Here is a 20,454-nt window from a genome sequence, read left to right on the forward strand (position 1 = left end):
AAGCCATTTAATAATCTGTCCCAGTACTATTGAATATATTCTTCTGTCCCTGTTGGCAGAACTCTGGCTTCCTGTTTATTACCATCCTGGTGGTTACAGCAAGTCTGTCTTTTTTGGAATGTATGTGAGTGATAATTTTGCTGAGTTTCTTTTCATTTTTGCTGAGCAATGACATGCTGACTCTCCAGAAAATGTTCAAAACAAGAAGTGATAATGTAGTCAGAAAGACATACTGTAACTGACAGTGGTCCTACTTGTTGGTGCTTCTGCTTTTTTTGCAGTTACAGACATTCAAGAGCCACAGTGAGTCACTTTGAGGACCGCTGATTCTTTGATGATTAGCATGCAGTAGGCATGAGGTGTTAGACAAATGTGTAAAGCACAAATTTAACCTGCTGAAGCTGTAGAGACGGATAAAACTTTGAGCTAATTTGACCTTAGCTAAGAACATACCATGAAAGATGAGCTTGTAGGCTTATAGACTGATAGAATCAGAGGATAGCCCACGTGATCACAACAACAGCATGCTTGAGTGCTAACCGGTGCTAACCGCTAACACAGTAGCAAGGAGTAGGTGTGATGTCGGCCGTGTCGCAGTATTTTTCGTTAAAGTCAGATAAAGACGTTTTGTCATGCACAAGTTCCCCATGGTGGCAAAGAACCGACCAACCTCATCGGGCATTTGAAGAAGCATCACCAAAAACAGCATGAGGATTTTCACAACACCACGAAGAAACAACAAGGCTCTGGCTCCTTTAAACAACAGACGCTGTCCAAAACATTTGGAAAGCGTGATAAACTCCCACGGGACGGCAAAAAGGCATTAGCTATAACAGAAAAGATCGATGAGGAGCCCCTGTCAGTGGTGAGCAATGTCAGGTTCAAACGTTTGATTGAACCTCGAGCCTATTTTTAACCATTGGGTTACATAAATTTTGACCTTAAACATAAGCATATTCTACAATTGAATAGAATACATCAAACATAAATTAGACAAGCCTGAAAAATGACCTCAATAAATCCAATAAAAACAAATCATACTTTTAAAGTGCAAAATAACAAATGAAGTTCACCTCAGTTATTTTTTACTGCTAGTACATGGTGGGAACAGCTGAGGGTAGGGAAAAAACCCCCACAATATTGTCTATTGTCCAACTGCTCAAAGTTAAGAGTCCACAGCTCCAATTTCAAAATAAACATCTCACTCTAATAACAAGAGCAGAAAACAAATAATAATCAATCAGTTAACTAAATTCCTAACAAAACCCTTCCTACTCCTCCATCTCCACTTTCTGCAGTCCGAGCATGATGTGGAGATTCTTTTTTAAGAAGATAAGCATTTCAGCTTTTCACACCCTGTCCCCACACATTCATGCTCACAGAAAGAAACACAGTATAGACAGGCTTGTCTAATTTATTTTTCATTTATTCTATTTAATTGTAGAATGTGCTTATGTTTAAGGTCAAAATTTATGTAACTCATTGGTTAACAATAAATAATTCAGTTTTTCTCGTACCTACTGTTGCTGACTTGTTCTCTGAGTAATATCACTTGATCAAGCCTTTTCTAACATTCCATACTACAAAATAAGTAATAAAAATGTGTATGATTCGTGCTGATATCGTATCCGTATCGGCCGATACTCAAGGCTGAAGTATTGGTATTGTATTGGAAGTGAAAAAATCTGATCGGGACATCCCTATAATCTGCACAATTGAACACGCAAAAACAGACATTTGTGATTTGGCTACCTACTCTCCTCCATCTCTCTGGTGAGCCTTGGAAGTAAAAGAAGAAAAAGCAGATCAACCCTAGACATGTGAATTAACCAGATGGCAACTTTTGTTCTTCTCGTTAGCTGGCATTGGCTCCAGGCTGCAGCTGACAACCAGCAGATTTGCTAGGGGCAATTTAAGTGCATCAGAAGTTGTTCATCACTCCCAAACATTGGCACAGTCTCCTAGAGTGTGTTTTCTCCGAAGGCTGCTTCAGTAACAGCAAGTTGGTTGTTATTGATTCTGGCTGCACACTCATAAGTCTTAATTTTAAGAGCATTCGATCAGTTTGTTACGATACCTTTTGATGTATTTGTGGTTAAAACTTGTCCACTAAGACTGGCAATTTAGCTGTATAATGTTGTTAATATGATCACTCTGATAACTAATACAGGTACACTCATGCATCATGCAGTTGCCAAAGTTTCCACCATCATTCCAAAAAGTCGGAGCAATGTGTAAAATGTAACTAAATACAAATACAGATCATTGCGAATCTTTTTCAAACTGCACTCAGTTGAAAACAGCACTAAAAGAAGATGTCTAATGTTTAAGCTATTAAACTTTTTTGAGATTTAAGTACACATTCTGAATTTGATACCAGCATTTTGTTTGAAAAGGTTGGGACAGGGGCATGAAAAGACTCAGAAAGTTGTGAAATATTCGTCACAATTAATCATGGTGCAAGGTTGTCCACTTTACCCGCTGCATGGGCAAATAGTCCAACAGTTTGTGAACAGTTATCCTCAATGTGCAAGGAATTCAAAGATTTCACCATCTACAGAACACAATATTGAAAGATTAAGAGATTCTGGAGAAATCCCTGCACATAAGGGGAAAGGCCAAAACCAACTATAAAAGCATTATATTAAAAGCTGGCATTATTCTGCAACACATATTACAATGTGAGCTTTGGAAAACTTCAGAAAACCAATGTTGGTTAACACAATAAGTTGCAGCATTAAATGCTAGTCAAGACTTAGCCATGCTAAGTCAAAGCCATACATCAACAACATCAAGAGGCGTTGTTGGCTTCCCAGGGTGCAAGATCATCTGGGATGGAGTGGTCTAAAGCGAAAAAATTTGCTGTGGTTGGATGAGTCCATTCTTCAAATTGTTTTTGAAATAATGGCTATGAAGTCCGCTGGGATAAAGATGAAATAAGACCATCCAGATTGTCATCAATGTGAGGTTTAAAGCCAGCACCTTTGATTGTGTGTTGCTCTATTAGTGCCCATGCCACAGGTCACATGCACATCTGTGAAGGCACCAATAATACTCAGAGGTACCTACAGCTTTTGGAGCAGCATATACTTCCATCCAGATTTTTTCAGTAACATCCCTGCTTAGTTCTGCACGACAATACCATGCCACAGTTACAACAGCATGGCTTCACAGTAAGAAAGTGCAGGTACTGAATTACCTTCCTACAGTCCAGAGATGTCTCCTATTGAAAATGTGTGGTGAACTATGAAGAACAAAGTGGAAACCCTGCACTGTTCAGCAACTTTATATGTACATCAAGAAAGAATGGGAAATAATTCCATTATCAGTGTCTTCAGTCTTCATGTGTATATATTAGGGGTGGGAGAAAAAAATCGATACAGCATAATATCAGGATATTTTGTCTGGTGATATAACGTATCGTCTTGTCCACCAAGTATCAGCTTTTTTGTTCAAATTAATTGCTAATATGAACTGAGGTCTATGATAGTGGAAAGATAAAATCAATTATTTGGACAATTGTTAGTCCATTGAGGTCAGCAGAGGTCATAGAGCAGGAGAAAGTTAGTACAGCAAACATGGCAGCACCAGAAGGACATTAGGAATGTGAGCAGGGCGTGAATGAGATGGACATGACACATGAAGTTTGCAAGAAGTGCTACATGAAAATAAAATACTGCAGAAATATGACAAACATGAGGGCAAGACTAATGCTAAATCAGCTAAAGAGCTGAAAAAATTGTATAGATTGTAATATATCACAGTTTATGGTATTGTAATCCTGTATTGCAAAGTGTTTAAAATCGCAATAATATCGAATCGTGACCAAGTATCATGATGATATCGTATTCTGGGGCCACTAGTGATCCCCCCCCTAGTATACATAAGAAATAAAAAACAAAGTATATCCATTTGGACATTAAGTATCTTTGTGCTGTATTTCACTGGATATAGGTTAAAAAGGGGGCTTGCAAATCCCTGTATCCAGGAATAATAAAAATACAGTACGACAGTAATTATCTCAGTTTGTATTTTCAAATATGCCATCACTGAAAATTTTGCATAAACAGCTTATTTAGAAATTTTAAAAAGGCCTGACTTGCTTGCAGTGAGTGAAAGAATCTCACCAAGGGGCAGGAAATTGTACTTGTCAAGGGTGGTAATATTAGATGTTTTAGCTGGATTTGTTTGTATATCCCATTTAAAGATAATTAAGTGAAAATAGCCTGCCCCATTGACAGCTACTTTTTGTATTACAAGCAATTCAGACCTTATTTTTGCTCTTTTAAATCTTGTAATATAATTAGCCAGACTTGTCAGGTGAATCTGGCATATAATAAAAGTAATGAGATGTTTCTGACTAGGAATTACACAAAAAATACTTTAGAGTTATTGATTCATCCATCCATTTTCTACACTGCTTATCCCATTCGGAGTTGAGGGGGGCTGGATTATATCCCAGCTGTCATTGGAGTTTTTGCAGTGTGGACTTACTATGATGGATGGAAAACTTTCCAGCTGTCTGCCTGTCTGTATGCTATGTAGATAAGTGATTGGTTACAACATCAGCAAGACAGACCGCACCTGGTGAGACGTCATGGTGGTATGGTACTAGCAAATAGACCCCAACATGAAACACTTTAATGAGTTTGTATTGAAAAATTATAGCAAACTTAAAGAATAAGTATGATAACAAGCACTTATCATGAATTAAACCCATTATCTGTGGCTTCTGATGTTCCATAATGTTGCCCATTCACATCTCCTAGTCATACATAACATCTAAATTTAGATCTCCAGCCTCAATAAACATGCCTTCTCATGGAATGGGAAATGAAGGGGACTGATATAAGTAGATAAAACGGACAGGGAATGGAAGAGCTCTTCTATACCTCATTTACCAGCAAACCGCTTAGCAGAGCCATTGGCATTTCCGGGGTCAAGAGGCCAAAATGAATGTTCTTCATATCCTATCGTGACTCATAAAAACCGAAACCAGTGGCACAGGCATGTACGCACACAAACACACAGTCATATGCAGTCAGTGTGATTTATACCAGAACCTCTCAGGCGACAGTCATGGGCCGTTGACTCTGTCACCATCGAACAGGAGAGAAATAACTTTATAGGATGTGGATACTGAGCAACAGACATTAACACAGAGGGCCAGAATAACAGGAAACTAGCCTTGACCTCTAGGGTGAGGGAGTTAGGGGGAGAGCGAGATGAGGAGCATGGGGGGGCTCTCCATCTTGTTTTGCAAGAAAAGCTGCAGTCCAAAGCTGAGCAGGCAAAAAAACAGTGAAAAAGATGTTGCAATAGTAATGATACAGCTCCCTTGAAAGAGCCAAATGTGGTATCACTGCCAGTGGGAAAGATGGGAAAATAATGTTTATATGGGTTGGAAATAAAAGATCATTTTTACAATTTTCTTTAATGGTCTGTATCTGAGGCTTAATGTAGGACAAGAGACTTCCCAAAATGACAGTGAGCTTTTGAAATTAATCACAATAACATGAAATGAGCTGCTCTTTAACATTAGTGATATTATAGGTCAGAGATGCTATGAACAAATAGATGAATTGGACAAATAAGTACCAATAATACCCAGCCACTTTCATTCTGAGTGCAACAAAAGCGGGAGAAAAAGGTGGTTGAATAACATGTTCCAGTACCTTCTTCTTTTTCCATCACATTCATTGCTTTTTATCCCATTTTATCTCCATCTGTGTCTACGGCTGCGATGACATTGCCTCAACCAAGGTCTTTGATTAGTGCCGCTTCTAAATAAAGCACATCCTGTTGACCTTCCAAACTTTGTAATTTCCCATTAACCCTTTCCTCTCTCTTGCTGTTTTTTTCTCTCTCTTCTGGCTTGTTTTTACAGCACATCTCCCCTCTGAGGGATTGTGGCCTGCTGGGTAAACAGACCAAATATATCATAAAAATCAGTGGACCGGTACGTCATGCAGCATTTGCTTACTAAATTAGTTGTGTCTGCTGTGATATCGCCCCTGCTTGCTTGCTTATGCATCAGCGCCAGCTGTTTTGGGGTGATTGAGGTATGCACAGGGATACTTAGGCATATATTGCTTCTATTCGTCTTACTGTAGATATGCTTATCTTATGTTAAGGCGCAGGATAAAGTAGCTCTGACTGATCACATGAGACTGTGAAATATTTCATCATGCAAAAAGCTGTACTTGAAAACAGGATTATCTATCCATAACCAACCATCAAAACCTGTACATTTATATTTGTATTCATAATGTGCAAGGTTATATGAAAGCTGCAGTAGCCTGGCAAATACAATATGTTGCACTGAAAGGAATGAGTTCCTGTTTAGATGGTGTAAAAGTGAGTGTTTGAAAGAGCGTTTGTGTGGAATTTTTGTGAGAACCTCAAAGAATACTGTACATAAATTCGGGCTGCTGCATTTATATTGCTGAATTGATATTGTTAAATGTGATCAGGGCTGAAGATTAAGAAAAATCTAATTGTGATTTTTTTTTTTACCCCCAATATTGCTGTTTAATGTGTGATTACTTTATAAAGTTCATAATCTGTGTATTTTTCAACAAACACAAGCAATACATCATTCTATATTATAATAAAAACATTAGATAGATTAACTAGGGCTGAAACATGTTAAAAAAAAATATCTGATCATTTCACCTTGAACTGCAAATTCTATGTGAATTGTATTGTTGTATGAATAATCATTTTTTTCCATTGTTATTTGATTGAGAAATATATATTCAAAAATAAGTAAAGTATGATATTTTGTAAATTGTTCTAATAAAATAAATACTCTAATGTTTGCATGATGTGTAGCATAACATCTTTAACACATAACACATAATAGGTTAAAGAAATATTGAACATTCTGCAAGTTGAAAATTGCAGTAGGACATATTGTGATTTAATCTATATTTCGATTTATTGCCCCGCCTTAATTGTGATGATTTACTGATGTTAGTACAACATTTGCACTTTCCATGAGGTCCAGTTTAGCTTATATTTTGTGTGTAAATAATCCAGTTAAGGGGAAGTCTTCAGCTAAGGGATATTTGTGCTGTCTTAAGCTAAGACATTGGTTCCTAGATTTTTTCTGCCCTGCCCCCATTAGCAGATATAAGTATTAACAAGCCCTACCCCTATCCTTCACCATATACATCCACACATAATTGTATTTGTAGGATGAAACTATATCAAAATCTCAGGGCACAATAATACTTTGATAACAAGTCCACAGTATGGTATTTATGAGGTTTTTAAAAATCCTAAAACAAAAAAAGACTTGGAAAAAAAAGTGACAATGGCATTTATTAAATGAATATTGCACATTAAAATTTACAGTATGTACAACAGAGTTTCATTGGTGTGCATTAGACATAAATAAATATACTTCTACTTTGGCTCCAGCTTGTTTAGTAACTTTCTAAAAACTTTGTTGGCCACCACTGAAAATAGCCATAGGTTTTTGGCGATGCATTCATTGGCCCTGCTGTGGTGAAGTGGGATTGTGAACATTTCCTTACAAGTTTTTTGGCTCAACTGGATTCTGCTCATAACATGTTCACAAATTTTTCAGGGTGATGATTTGCCAAGTGGCTTCTTATGATCATCATAATTCCCATCAAGTGCCCCACCACAGTCTGGCAGTGTGTGGATAGTGTGTGCAAAGGATGATGGGTATCCTAGGGCCAATGGTAACTGTAGTTCCCACTTCCCTTTGCTCTAGACTGTTTGCCCTCGAAACCTATCATCTGAAACTGTCATATTATGGATATTAACAATGCAATGTTTTACATCTCTAGTTTTTTGATTTACACTGATACATGCATCCCACACAGGTATGGTGTAGTAAAAGGATTGAATGTAGCTTTTTTTAATACCCATCCTTGTACTGGTGAATCTGGGTGTGACATGACTTGCCACGTTTTCTTGTCTTTGTTTTTGTAGATTCATAGTTGACCCTTAAATTACTTCAAAGTTTTGTCATGAAAGTTGTGCAAAATGGGCTCCTGTTACAGTGCATGAGCCCCATGAGCTAAGAGTACTTTGCTTCAAGTTTAGATCAAAACCTGCTTTTATTTTGGAAGAAAATAATTAGAACTTGTAACAGTGGAAAAAAGAACTTGCTACAGATTGAAACGTTAAACAGATCTAGGGAATAGTAAGAAAGTGAAAAATAAAATGATTCATATCACTAGATACAGATTGCTTTTGGCTTGTAAGATAAAATGAGACATGCAAGGGAGTCACAGTGTCCTTGTTTTACATCACTGTGGGAGGTGAGTAGCATCTATGTACTGCTCCACAAAATAACATGTCATTATTAGGATTTAGAAACGTTAATGCACTGATTTTGGACCATAACCTAACCCTGCCATAGTAAGTACGGAAAACACAAAATGGAGGGTTTTTGTAAACCATTATAAGAAAATTGACACTTGAATGTTTGCATAATGTGCATAAAATCTCTGCCTCTGCTAAAATAATGATTTATTAAACTGGTATTTTGACACGTTTTAAGTTAAAGAAGTATTGCAACCTCTGCTATTTGAAAATCGCAGCAGGCCATATTGCGGTTTAATCTAATTTGCAATTGATTGCCCAGCCCTAGCTGATCTGTGAATGCAGCTGGTAAAAGTCAGGTTTTCCATGAGTGAGTGAAAGGTGGTGATGTTGATGAGATTTGACTGGTGAGCTGCTCACTCCTCTGTTGATACTATTGGTACATATAATAGCATGTAGCGTTGGTTTATTGGCAACAGCTATAATTATATTGTCAAACTATGCTTTCCTCTCCATCTTGAATATAATGCCTGTGGCATCCTTTTTTGCATAGAGTCCTGCCCTCTTCAGCTCCTTTTCATCCAACAGGAAAAACTTCAAGCCATTTGGGCCAATCTTGATTAAAAACTCTGTAAAAAATTCAAGGGCAGGCCAAAAACTCTTAAAACTTTAATGTTTGTCATGGAGTGAATCCAGGACAGAGATACTGACCACAATGGTGGTTTAAAGCAAAATTACAAAACCACATGTGCCACATAATGCCACAGCTGGATCTTTTCATCTCTAATCAGTAAAAGGTGGGAGATTAGCGAGGAAAGTCATCCTTGATTGAGCTGGAAAAGACATCTGACCCCTTAAACTGTATTCCCCGCTGTTCTCCTTAAGGAAGGAGGAAGCTTGCTGGAGAATGTTTTGTCCCTACCAACTTCAGACAGGTTTGGAGTGAGCCTGTGCACGCACAGATTCACTCTAATCTCACACCAAAGTACACACGCACATTGCCCAGGTCAGACACCCAGCATTTATACCCAACCTCATCCATGACCGCACAGCCTTGGCTTGATTAATTCTGCCTCCAGAGACACGGATCCCCAGGTTAAACAGCGGGCTCATAGCAGGCAGCAGAGCAAGCAGGCGTGATGGATGAGTGCAGCCCCGTATCCTGACACGTCTGATAAACGTGAACCCGCCGATTCGTTTTTAAACAATGTAGTCCTACCCACACATTTAACACCCATACTCTGAGACTAGGGGGGGAAGCTTTCAGAATGACTAATGCCAAATTTAGCTCCTCTCAGACAAGGTATCTATAACGCAGCTTGGGTTATCTATCTCTTTAATAATGGCTTTTTGGCCTTCATACATATAGGTCTTCATTTATGTGCAAATGATCTGGATGTTTGAGGATTGACTCATAATCCTGCTATACCTGGCATTTGACACAGAAGCTAATGCAGGAATTTCACATTAATGTCAGAGGGAAGAGATTATTTTTGCTGACACTAACTCACCATTTCTTCTACTTGATTTTCTTCCAGCCTCAAGTCAGACATGTGTTCCAACGGAGGTTAATGACAACCCATGGGTCTATGTGAAAGAAATGCTAATTGGCTGCTGGACCAACTTCATCACAGAGGACAAGGCAGAGGTCCACATCCTTAATCTGAACTTTGCTTCCAAGGTAAGCATGTCAAGGTTATACTAATGAGATGCTGAGCAACTAGAGCTAATTAAGCGAAACTGAACAAGCTGTGGGAGTGGGAGTCAAATGTAAGATGGTGGTAAAAACAGAATTATGTTTAAAAAAATATCCTTCTTAAGACTTAAAATGGATAATCCAGCAGGCAAATGAAGCCCAAGTGGACCCTGGTAGCATCAGCAGCACATAGGAAGTTAACATGCCTTCCTATCAGCAGCATAGCTTTCTGTAAAGCCTGACTTTTCATTAAATTGCATAACTATATCCTGTCTTTCTCTGGAAAGCACATGCCAAATCCAACCATACCTTATTGGCAATGTGCCAATATGCATTTATACCTTTCAAATTACAGAAAAGAATTCAATCTTACTTTTGCTTGCACAGTATGATGTTGCAAGTAGTCTGTTGGATTGCATGCAGTTTGTCCCAGCTGTAAATGCCTGCAAAGCTGACTTTGTAGGATAATCTACACAAAGGAGATTTTAAAACACAAGTATTTAAAGATTGAGTTTGTTCTACACATTCATTAGTCAGCTTTAGGGAGCTTTATACTCAATTCATTCTGGCCATGACATGATAGTTGAAGCTGCTGCCTCAACTCATTGTGCTTAGGATACACTGTAAGAGCTGCCAGTGGTGCAGTGCACTTATTTTTTGTCTCAGTAGAGTATACCGATTTCCAAATCCCTCCTGATGCACATCAGTCAGTATTATGCTACTTTTTTCTTAGATAAGTGAGGGCCTGTTTATTCTGCCTCTAACTGGCTAGTACTGGTTTTTGCCTTGTTGGTTGAATGAGAATATCAAGGTAAGCTAATCAGAGGTCGAATAGGCAGGTTATTGTTTGCCAGAAACATTGTCAGGAATATTTAGACTGTGTAAAATAAGTTGGCAGCATGGACAGAGGTAGCTGGCTAGAAATGGGGGAGGGGGAGTTAAGAATACATCCACCTCACTGGCTACCACTACACACTGGACTGCACTGAAAAAATAGCCACAGCCACAGTATTGCTGAATTACTGTATTACCAGGCTGGCTGGTGATGCCTGTGATTTAGTTTGTCAAAACACCAAAAGCTGGAAATCAAAATTCTGTTTTAATAGACCACAAACACCAACAACTATATTTTTAAATAAAGTATTTCTGTAGAAAAAAATCAAACTGTGAATTTTGGAAATTATTACATCTATTTTTTTAATTTTTTTTTTAAGAAAATAAACATTTCACTAGGAAATTTCAGCCCTGTAAACACTCCATCAGCTGTGCACATAAGCAAATGTATTTCATATTAGCTTCAGGAATGAGTCACTTTAAACTGAGTGACTGTGAATCGTTGCTATGCAGTGATAGACCATCTCTCTCAGTTGCACAGTGTGAAGTTGTAAGCTTTCAGAACATTGTAGACTGGCCCCTTGCAAGCAGTTGCAAGTATCAACCCATCTCTTTAAAAATCCTTTTATCCTGGACTGGGGCTTAAATGTCAATTTTGCCCAGATGTAGGATACAGTCAACTTTTGTAAAAGTAATGTAAAATTAGTCTTAGAATTGTAAAAAGAAGAAATATGGTCAGTGTCGCTTTAAAAGTGTAGCTTGACATTTCTGTATAGCAGGCTAACCATAGAAAAACAACATGTTAACTAGGAGCAAACACGTTTTTACTTAGATCGGAGGATATTAGATGGATTAGACAACACTCTGTCATGTCAGAGAAAAGACCTTGTATTAACATCTCAGTTGGCTCTGGTGTCCAAAATGGGATTGTCACTGGACACTAGAGATGCATCGATTGGGACATTTAGGGCTGGTACTGATGAGTAAGATAATTTAGCTGATTACCAATACTTAAACTGGTGTTTTTTAATCACTTATTTTGTGTGAAAACCCCTGGAATGCGGGCACTTCCTCTTGTGTTTGGGCATGAAAGCAGATCAAAGTTCATCTAAACGGTGACTTTTCTGCCCAGTTGGTAATATAGGTACACCAGATGGCAGCATTAAATTGATCAGACAGAGCAAAAAGCATCTAAAACTGAGTGGTATTTGTGGAAATCAGGATATCTTTGCCTTAAATTTCACGTGCCTTTTGGTGCTTTGTGTAAGAAACATATAAGAATCAGCTGTAGCAATGCCTGGCTTCTGTTTTTTCTCTCTCTCGGTCAATGTTTCTCATTCTGGGCTTATACCTGGGTTTCTCTCCTTAACAGTGTCAAATAACTTTAAACAAACAGAAGTTAGGCACTTGTATGTGTATTTAACTTGCTGTACCGCTGTGGGAAAATAAGCTCACTGGTCATATACAAGAGCTAAAACAATATGGATGAACCTGGCAGAGTTTTCTCTGTATATACTGAGGCTAATGGCAAAAAAGGAGTAGCTTGGCAGCCAGGTGAGTGGAGAGGTCAAAACTGCAGCAACACTTGTAATATACAGAACAACTTTTGTAAGACTGGCTTACTTACAGCTCTGACCTCTTAAGACTTTTTTGCTACTCTGTGGAACTTCCAAGTGAGTAAAGATGTGCCAAAAAACTTCAGCGAGCTCAGCCAGGTGAATGGGTCATGCATCGAGCTGAGGAGGAAACTCAGTACAGATTGTTTGCAAGAGAGAATGCTAGATTTAATATGACCTGATGTGGGTTAGGAAAGCATTTGTACATTTATCAGATAAACTTGTCTAGTTATTTAACTAAATTAAATTAGTACTAATGCCTCTTTAGAGAGGAGCTTTAAATGTAAGCAAAACCAGGAACAAGTATGACTGGTTTGAAAAGCTGAGTTCATTTTTACCAGCCGTGGTTGAATCAAGAAATCACTTGAATCACTAGAACCTGTCTTACAAAGTGAAGTGGGCTAAAAGATATCAAAAAGCAAAACATCATGCCACAATCTAAAGAAATTCAAGAAAAGATTTAAAACAAAGTCACTGACATACCCGTCTGGAAAGGGTTATAAAGCCAAACTTCGAACAGTGGTGAACCTTCCGACCAAAATTACTCCAAGTGTTCATTGAGGACTCATCCAGGAGGTCACAGAAGATCCATAAAAAACACCTAAAGACCTGCAGGCCCTGACTTGACTTAGTTATGGTCAGTGTTCATGATTAAACAATAAGAAAGCAAAAATGGCACCCAATGGGAGAGTTCCACTGCTGACCCTAAAAACCAACAAAGGCTTGTCTCGCATTTACCAAAACACTTCTTGATGATCGTCAAGACTTTTGGAAAATAATCTGTGGGCTGGCAAGACAAAGTTGAACTTTTTAGAAGGTGTACATCCTGTTACATCTGGTGTAAAACTAACAGCATTTGATTAAAAGGACATCATTCCAACTGTCAAACATGGTGTGATGGACCTGGAACTACTGCCACAATTGATGGAACCACGAATTCTGCTCTCTTCCAGAAAATCCTGATGGAGGAGAATGTGTGTGGTTTTGGAGTGGCCTAGTCAAAGGTCAGACTTCAAGCTCAAACACCCTCCATTATAGCTGAATTTAATCAATTCTGCAAAAAAGAGAGGGCCAAAATTCCTCCACAGTGATGTGAAAGACTCATTGCCAGTTATGCACATGTGTTAGCAGTTGTTGCACTGCACAAGCAGTTTTAGGCTTAGGGGGCAATCACTTTTTCACATAGGGCCAGTTAGGTTTGGATGGCTTGTATCCCTTAACAAATTAAATCTTTATTTAAAAACAGATTTTTGTAATTACTTATTTTGTCTAACATGACGTATATGCAAAGAAATGAGAGATCATGAAGGGGGCGAATACAATTTCACAGTACTGTCCCAGTACATGTAGACCATTTAGATGCCAGATATTGATATATGGCTCTAAAGCTCATCCTGAGACCATTTTATACAAGTACAAAGATAAACCAGTGTCTTTTAAAATAAAGCTCTTAAACGTTCTGCCAATTTTGATGTGGAAACACAGACATTTATTTCCAACATTTCTGAGCTAAATAACTAACTAACCATTAGCAGATGCCCTACATAACAGAAGGAAAGGATTACCCAACAGGACTCACATTATTCCCTGTGAGTGCTGCTTTAACAACCAAACTCTGCAGGTTTGTCCATGCTTCTGAAGAATTCCTTCTTCACCTTCACAAACACTCCAAGATTGCAGATATTCTGTGTATTGGGTCATTTTTATTGTTAAAACTTTTAGCTTCAGAGAACGAGACTGGAAAGTTACTCCAGAAAACTTTTAATCCAATGTTGTTATTGCCGTGCCGGGCCCCATTTTTCACTGTCCAACATTGTCGGTCAGCTCGCATTAGTCATTTCTTTATCAGCGTGCTCTGTTTGTTTGCTTCTTCTGTTTGTTCTCACTTAAAGAGTTCTTTGTGTAGTTCTTTCACAGAGCTGGTGTTAAGCAACTGTTGTTTACTCATTGTCTTTTTTTATTTTTCACTCGGTTGGTCATTCCTTCTCGTTTAGTTGCGATCATGAGGAGGGAAGCAGATGTGCCGTGTGCCATCACAGAGGATGCAGAAAAACAATGGCTGCCTGAATCCATCTTGTCTTTATAGCCTTCAGCATCTTTAAGGAAAATTACTGAGCTGTATGATGCACAGTGTCTTTGTTTGGATTTATGTCACAGAAAGACACATGAATTCAGATGCTTAGCAGTTAAACATGCAGCCGAAAAAGTGAGAAGTTCCTGAGAAGCCTTTTTTTGAACTAATTGGTAACTCTAAATTGCCCGTAGGTGTGAGTGTAAGTGAGCCTGGTTATTTTTCTCTATATGTCAGCCCTGGGAATGGCTAATAGTCCAGGATGCACTCTGCTTCTCACCCAGTGGCTGCTGGGATTGGCTCCAAGCCCTTCAAGACCCCAAATTGGATAAGTGCTATGTGATAACAGATGAAAGGATTTTCCTAATACTATGTATACCTGATTCCCCAGTCTTGAAGGGATGTGTTGAAGTATGTCATGGCCTGCAGTTATAATCCTAATGAACCTTTAGAATGAAAGAAAAATTATTTTTTAACATGAAGCCACATCATCTGCTTCCTAGCTTATGCTTTCTTAAGCACTATTCAAACAGGCTTAGTATTACCTGTGGGCCTTTGATAATTGCCAGTTAATGGCTGATATCAGTGTTTGTTACAATACAATCACACAGGATAAGCAAAGCCTGCAATGGAGGACAAACATGGAGGATTTCTATTTCTTTATTCCATAAAGAATGCAGTGTTTTGCAGGTGACGTTTCATTCATAGCCTATCCTGTATATACTGTCAACTGGAGTTAACAATAGATAACATAGGCCAAAGTGTTATTACAATTTTATAATCTGTAGCTAGCTGTCAGTGTGATCAGTAAACTAGTGATCAATGTTCCCTGGCTTTCCCAGCACGCATCAGTATCACATCTGTAACCTGTGTGTATCTTCAGCTGATCAGAAAAAGAGGAAGGGGATAGAAAAAAAGGCGAGCACTTTCAACATCTCTCCTGTTAATTTATGAGAGTGAGATGTCTCATTTTAAATACGAATGGCTCTTGTCTGTTAAAAGTTTTCTGCAGTTGATGCTGTTGATGTTATTCTGGACCTTATTATTTTCAGATCATTGTGCACAACATCCCTCCTCACACAGATCAGCTGTTGAAGGCCAGTCACTGAATGTTGAGCAACATGTTTCAAAATATAAATTGTGTATGCACACGGCTAAATGATACTGACATGATCACACACAGGTAAAGAGAAGCTGAAGGATGTAGAGCAGAAGCACTGTGTCTCTTAAGAGAGCAGCGGTGCGTACGTGTGCACTTTGAAAGTATAGTTTGATTTAATGAATCAAGTGAAATAAAGTCATTTGACAACATAAGATGAAATAAACTGAAAGAAAAGCACAATGGTAGCCCTTATGTGTCAAAACTTTGTAAACTATCTCTAACTATCTTTCTATCTTCTTTTTGATCAGATAAAGGAGCAGAAAAAGCCAAACAGACTTTGAAAACCACATGAATACTAGGGATGCACCAGTCCACCTTTTCTGGTCCCCATACCGATTCCGATACCTGGGCTTTGGGTATCGACCGATACCGATACTGATCCGATACCAGTGTTAAAAGAATAACCTGCATGCCCTACTGTACACTAGGACTGGTAATTGTTTTGGGTAAAAGGCAAAAAATGAGTACATATAGTTTACTGAAGTTGATATTTATTTAAACTATAAAGTGTTTAAATGTTTGCCAGCAGTTTGGTAAAACAATGCTTCAGAACTTAGAGAAATTACTATTCAATTGTAAACTTCTTTACTCTGTAGACTGGTAATGCAGCAAAAAAACAAAGAAAGTGCATCAGAGGTAACATTCCAGTACAAAACTGTATTACACAAGTGTTTTTAACCACATGCTGTAAACAAAGTGACAATTCTGTGAGAAAATAGTGCAAACAACCTTGTAAAAAAGGCTTAGAGCTGGTTGCCTAGATCGGCACCACAGATCGGCCCTTTCCCACCGATACCCGATCCAGCTTTGAGGGGCTGGATCGAGCCGATACCCGATACCAGGATCGGTATCGGTGCATCCCTAATGAATACCACCTTACATCAAAGAGATGCTGATTTGCATGGGATTAGTATTAACCATGGTTCTCTGTGCTGAAATATGATAGGTTAAGTTGCTGTGGAATTTTTACTCTGCAAATTACAGACATGATTGATTCATCTGGGATTGAAAACACAGTCATACAGCGTGATTTTTATAAACTACCAGAGGTCCCTCGGCAATACTAATCCCATGCGAATAGGTCTTACTCATATTGCTCAAATCTGCTCAAACTTTGAAGTGACTGACTGTTTTTCCTCCTACATTGTCATCTCAGCAATTGACTCACCCCTTATTAAATAATTTTATAAAGAGAGAATGTAATGAATAAAAGATTAAAGATTGTTTTCTCCCAGCACAACTTGCTGGAAGAATTTTTGTTTATTGTCTGTTTTTTTGTTTATGTGGAATTTAAAGGGCCAGAACCACTTTAAAAAGAGATGTGTTATCTAAATTAGAATGTTCTTGTAAAGCTAGAGGTTGATATAAAATGATACTAATAGTATGAAAGTAAATCATTCCTTTTGCCTCAAATCCTGAGTTTCCAGCGTGTTATTGCCCAACTCCTTGGTCTTGGTTAATGGACTGTAGTGTTACAGCATTACTAATGGACTGTAAATCAGAAGAGAAAGCTGTTAGATGTCAAAGCAGATTTAAGCTAAATTAGGCCTGAAGAGTGCAAACCAGACACATTATGTTAAAGTGGAGATTAGGAAACAACACATTTCATTGCAAAAAAGTTAGTCCAAAGTGTTGTGCAAGTTGTAAGTCTAAATTGGTGTGGGGTTTGTAGGAGGCTGCAGAAGGAATTTGGCTCTGGATCAGTGTGATGCAATGGATGTTTGACAGAGTTAGCATATCCTGTTCTCATTTGGGACTATGAGTGGATGTTTTATCAAACCAGAGAAGAAAGTGCACATAAATTCTCCTAACAGAGACCTCTTATCTGCTCCTGACTGTCTGTTTAGAGCAGATTTTTTCTTGTGAATGCTGAAGAAAGGGAACGACTTAATCTCTTGCCAAACCATCCAGTCAGAGGGGAGGGTTTTTACTCTCGCCTCCTCCTTTCTTTGTCCTTTAAATTTTGTTATCACCCTCTTTCCCATCCCCCTTTTGTTTTTCATACTGATTTACAACCTGCCAGAGACGGTCGACTCTCACACTTTGACCGCGAGGAGAATTAGAAAGAGGAGCATGAGGTGGGGGAGCACAGGCCGGGAGAATTCATAGGGAGGAGCTGCTCGAACGGGCCCCATTGATGTCACACACTGGCCAAAGTTGTCGAGGTCTTGGCATGCGGCCGAGACGAGACCAGCGGAGCCAATTCAAGTTAAGGGAGAGAGCCAAAAGAATAACTGGAAACTACATCAGCGAAAGCCCTTCAAAAATGCTCTGGAGAAAAAAAATAGGAAAACAATTGTATCTTGAAAGCCCAGGAACAAAAGTAGCAAAAGGTGAGTGATCAGGGTCAGCCACGATCCAGAGAGAATGAAAGTCACAAAAGGATGAAGGGAGGGAAACAAGACAGGGAGACAATGAGGCCCATTAGAGAGGAGTATTTAAGGAACGGTATCTGTGTGAACTCTAAAGGAAATGCCATTCATTCATTTGCTGCATGTACGTGCCGCACAACGCAGGTAGAAACAAAGTTGTGTTTCCGTGAAGACATTGTGTTGCTCCAATTCAAAGTCTTACATTTATAACACAGTCCCTTTCATGTTCCTCCATTCGTTTGTTCTGCAGTCCTCAAGAGTTGTAGAATTGTTAAATAGTGCTGCAGTAAACTGAGATACTAAGTCCACACAAACAGCTTCATTTCAGAAACAAAGAAACAGACAATTTCTTTTTCATTTAGAAATAAAAAATCAATTTTCAGTTTGATATTTTGCTGCAGTTTGGAGAAAAATTAAATTACAACAGAGCTGAAAAATATTAAGATGCAAAAACATCTGAAAACTGTCACATTTATGACTAACTTCTAATGAAACACTTTCATCTGCATTTTATCCTGAGTCTAAATTCAACTTCTGAGGACACAAATGATTTTCTGGCACATCATATTAATGGATGATGCACCATAATGTATGAAACGGTAAATGTTCCATGTCTACTCAGGGGGAGTAAGCTTGTACCATGCTAGAGCTTCATCTAATCCAGCAGTGCACCCTGGTCTTCATCTAATTCAGGGGTGTCAAACTCAGACGCCAATATCTGAATTTAGGTCTAACCTGAGGGCCCAACAGGGTCAACATTTAACCATAAACTGTCAACCTTATTTTCACAGGTAATACGTTAAGGGGGAGAAAAACTGATGATAAATGATTTTGAGATTTTATAAAGAGACAAAATGATAAGTTTAAAGGCTCAATATCTGAGATAAAAAGTCAAAATATCAGTTAAAAAGGTTAGAAGTCAAAATCAAAAGTTAAAATAATGTTTTTATGAGATAGTAAAAATCACAAGTTTCAAGGTCAAAATATGAGATAAAATACAAAATTATGAGTTTAAAAGGTCAAAATATGGGATTAAATGTCAAAGTTAGGAGTTGAAAAGGACAAAATATGAAATTAAATTTGAAATCATGATCTTGAAATTTCAAAATATGACTTTTAAAATTTTAAAATTCAAATCCAAAAGTTCACAATATGAGATCAAAAGTCAAAATGTTAAGTTTAAGTCAGAATTTTGAGATGCAAGTAGAAAATATGAAATTAAAACACAAATTAATTTCTCTCCCCCATTCCTTGCTTTCTTTCTCGTCATTTTTTCTTTACTTTTTCAAATTTTTATGACATAACAACAGATATTTTAAATCTTCAGGGTTAAATTTACATTTTTATACCGGAGGAAATCTGTAGACCTCAGACTTGCAGGCGAATTCTAATTAGAATATGATATGATCCTGCGGGCCGGGTAAAACTGCACCACTGGCCAGATTTGGCCCCCGGGCCTTGAGTTTGACACCCCTGATCTAATTGGTCAAATGGTACATGCTGACTGATTGCATCGTTTATGTTTGGAAACTGTGTGTGCTTTCCTACCAATTGAACCCCCTATTAGAGGTCGTTTTCTACCAGTACATAATGCATTTTTATATTGTGATTACTGTTAAAATGTTGATTATTCAGCTCTACTGGAAAGTAGCAGTATTCCTCTGCACTTTTCTAAATCATAAAGCAGGCGCTATGAAGTCTAGAGAGTCAATCTGCTTCTCCATAAACACTGAAAACAAGTGTTTTGGTCAAAATGTTTCAACACAAAAGCAGCCCTCATAAAATGATACGACTTTTCCCTTGTTAAAAAGCTGCTATGCCTCACCTGGGACAGCAGTGCCCCCTTTGGCCAATTTAAACAAGAGGGGATTTGCACATTTATGAGCTGCAGCAGGTATTATGCAGAACCCAGGTCTGTACAACACACTGATAATATGTTGTGTGCCTGTGAGTGTAATGACAGATCCCTCTGCCCATTGCAAGCCTCTCTTTCCGGGGCATCTGCGTTGGCTCAGAGGCAATTTGTTGATGGTCTCCTTAGACCTAATTTGGTCTGAATATTTCCGCGGTTCAGGTCTGAGCTCATCAGGATTCTCTTGGATCAAACTCTGGCAGCATCAGGTAGCGAGTAAATGAATTTAATATTAGGGATTCACACTGTTTCCCGCAGCATGCTCATTGTCTTCCCAGCAGGCTTCAGCTCTCAAAACAATCCACCTTCAAATAAACATAATTTAACAGAATAAAGTATCTCCTGTCAAAGGGAATCATGCAGGAATGAAAGCAGAAATGTGTATTTATGAATGTTAAATTTCCACAAAGCCTTGCTCTAGAGGGAGATTTCTTATGCATTCAATCATAAAATTGAACCAGTTTCAAATCCATAACTCTTTTACTTTCCT

The 20,454-nt window shown here is 38.3% G+C and overlaps 1 protein-coding gene across 3 annotated transcripts in view; it reads left to right on the forward strand.

The window, feature by feature from the left end:
• eng (endoglin) overlaps positions 1-20,454 on the forward strand; it is a 93,734-nt gene that overhangs the window by 24,089 nt on the left and 49,191 nt on the right. For all 3 annotated transcript variants that reach the window (XM_041810725.1, XM_041810727.1, XM_041810726.1), the window contains exon 3: positions 9,840-9,982. In XM_041810725.1, coding sequence (XP_041666659.1) covers positions 9,840-9,982 — 143 coding nt within the window. The remainder of the gene's footprint in view (positions 1-9,839; positions 9,983-20,454) is intronic.

This window comes from Cheilinus undulatus, linkage group 17 (assembly GCF_018320785.1).
Source record: "Cheilinus undulatus linkage group 17, ASM1832078v1, whole genome shotgun sequence".
Lineage (NCBI taxonomy): Eukaryota > Metazoa > Chordata > Actinopteri > Labriformes > Labridae > Cheilinus > Cheilinus undulatus.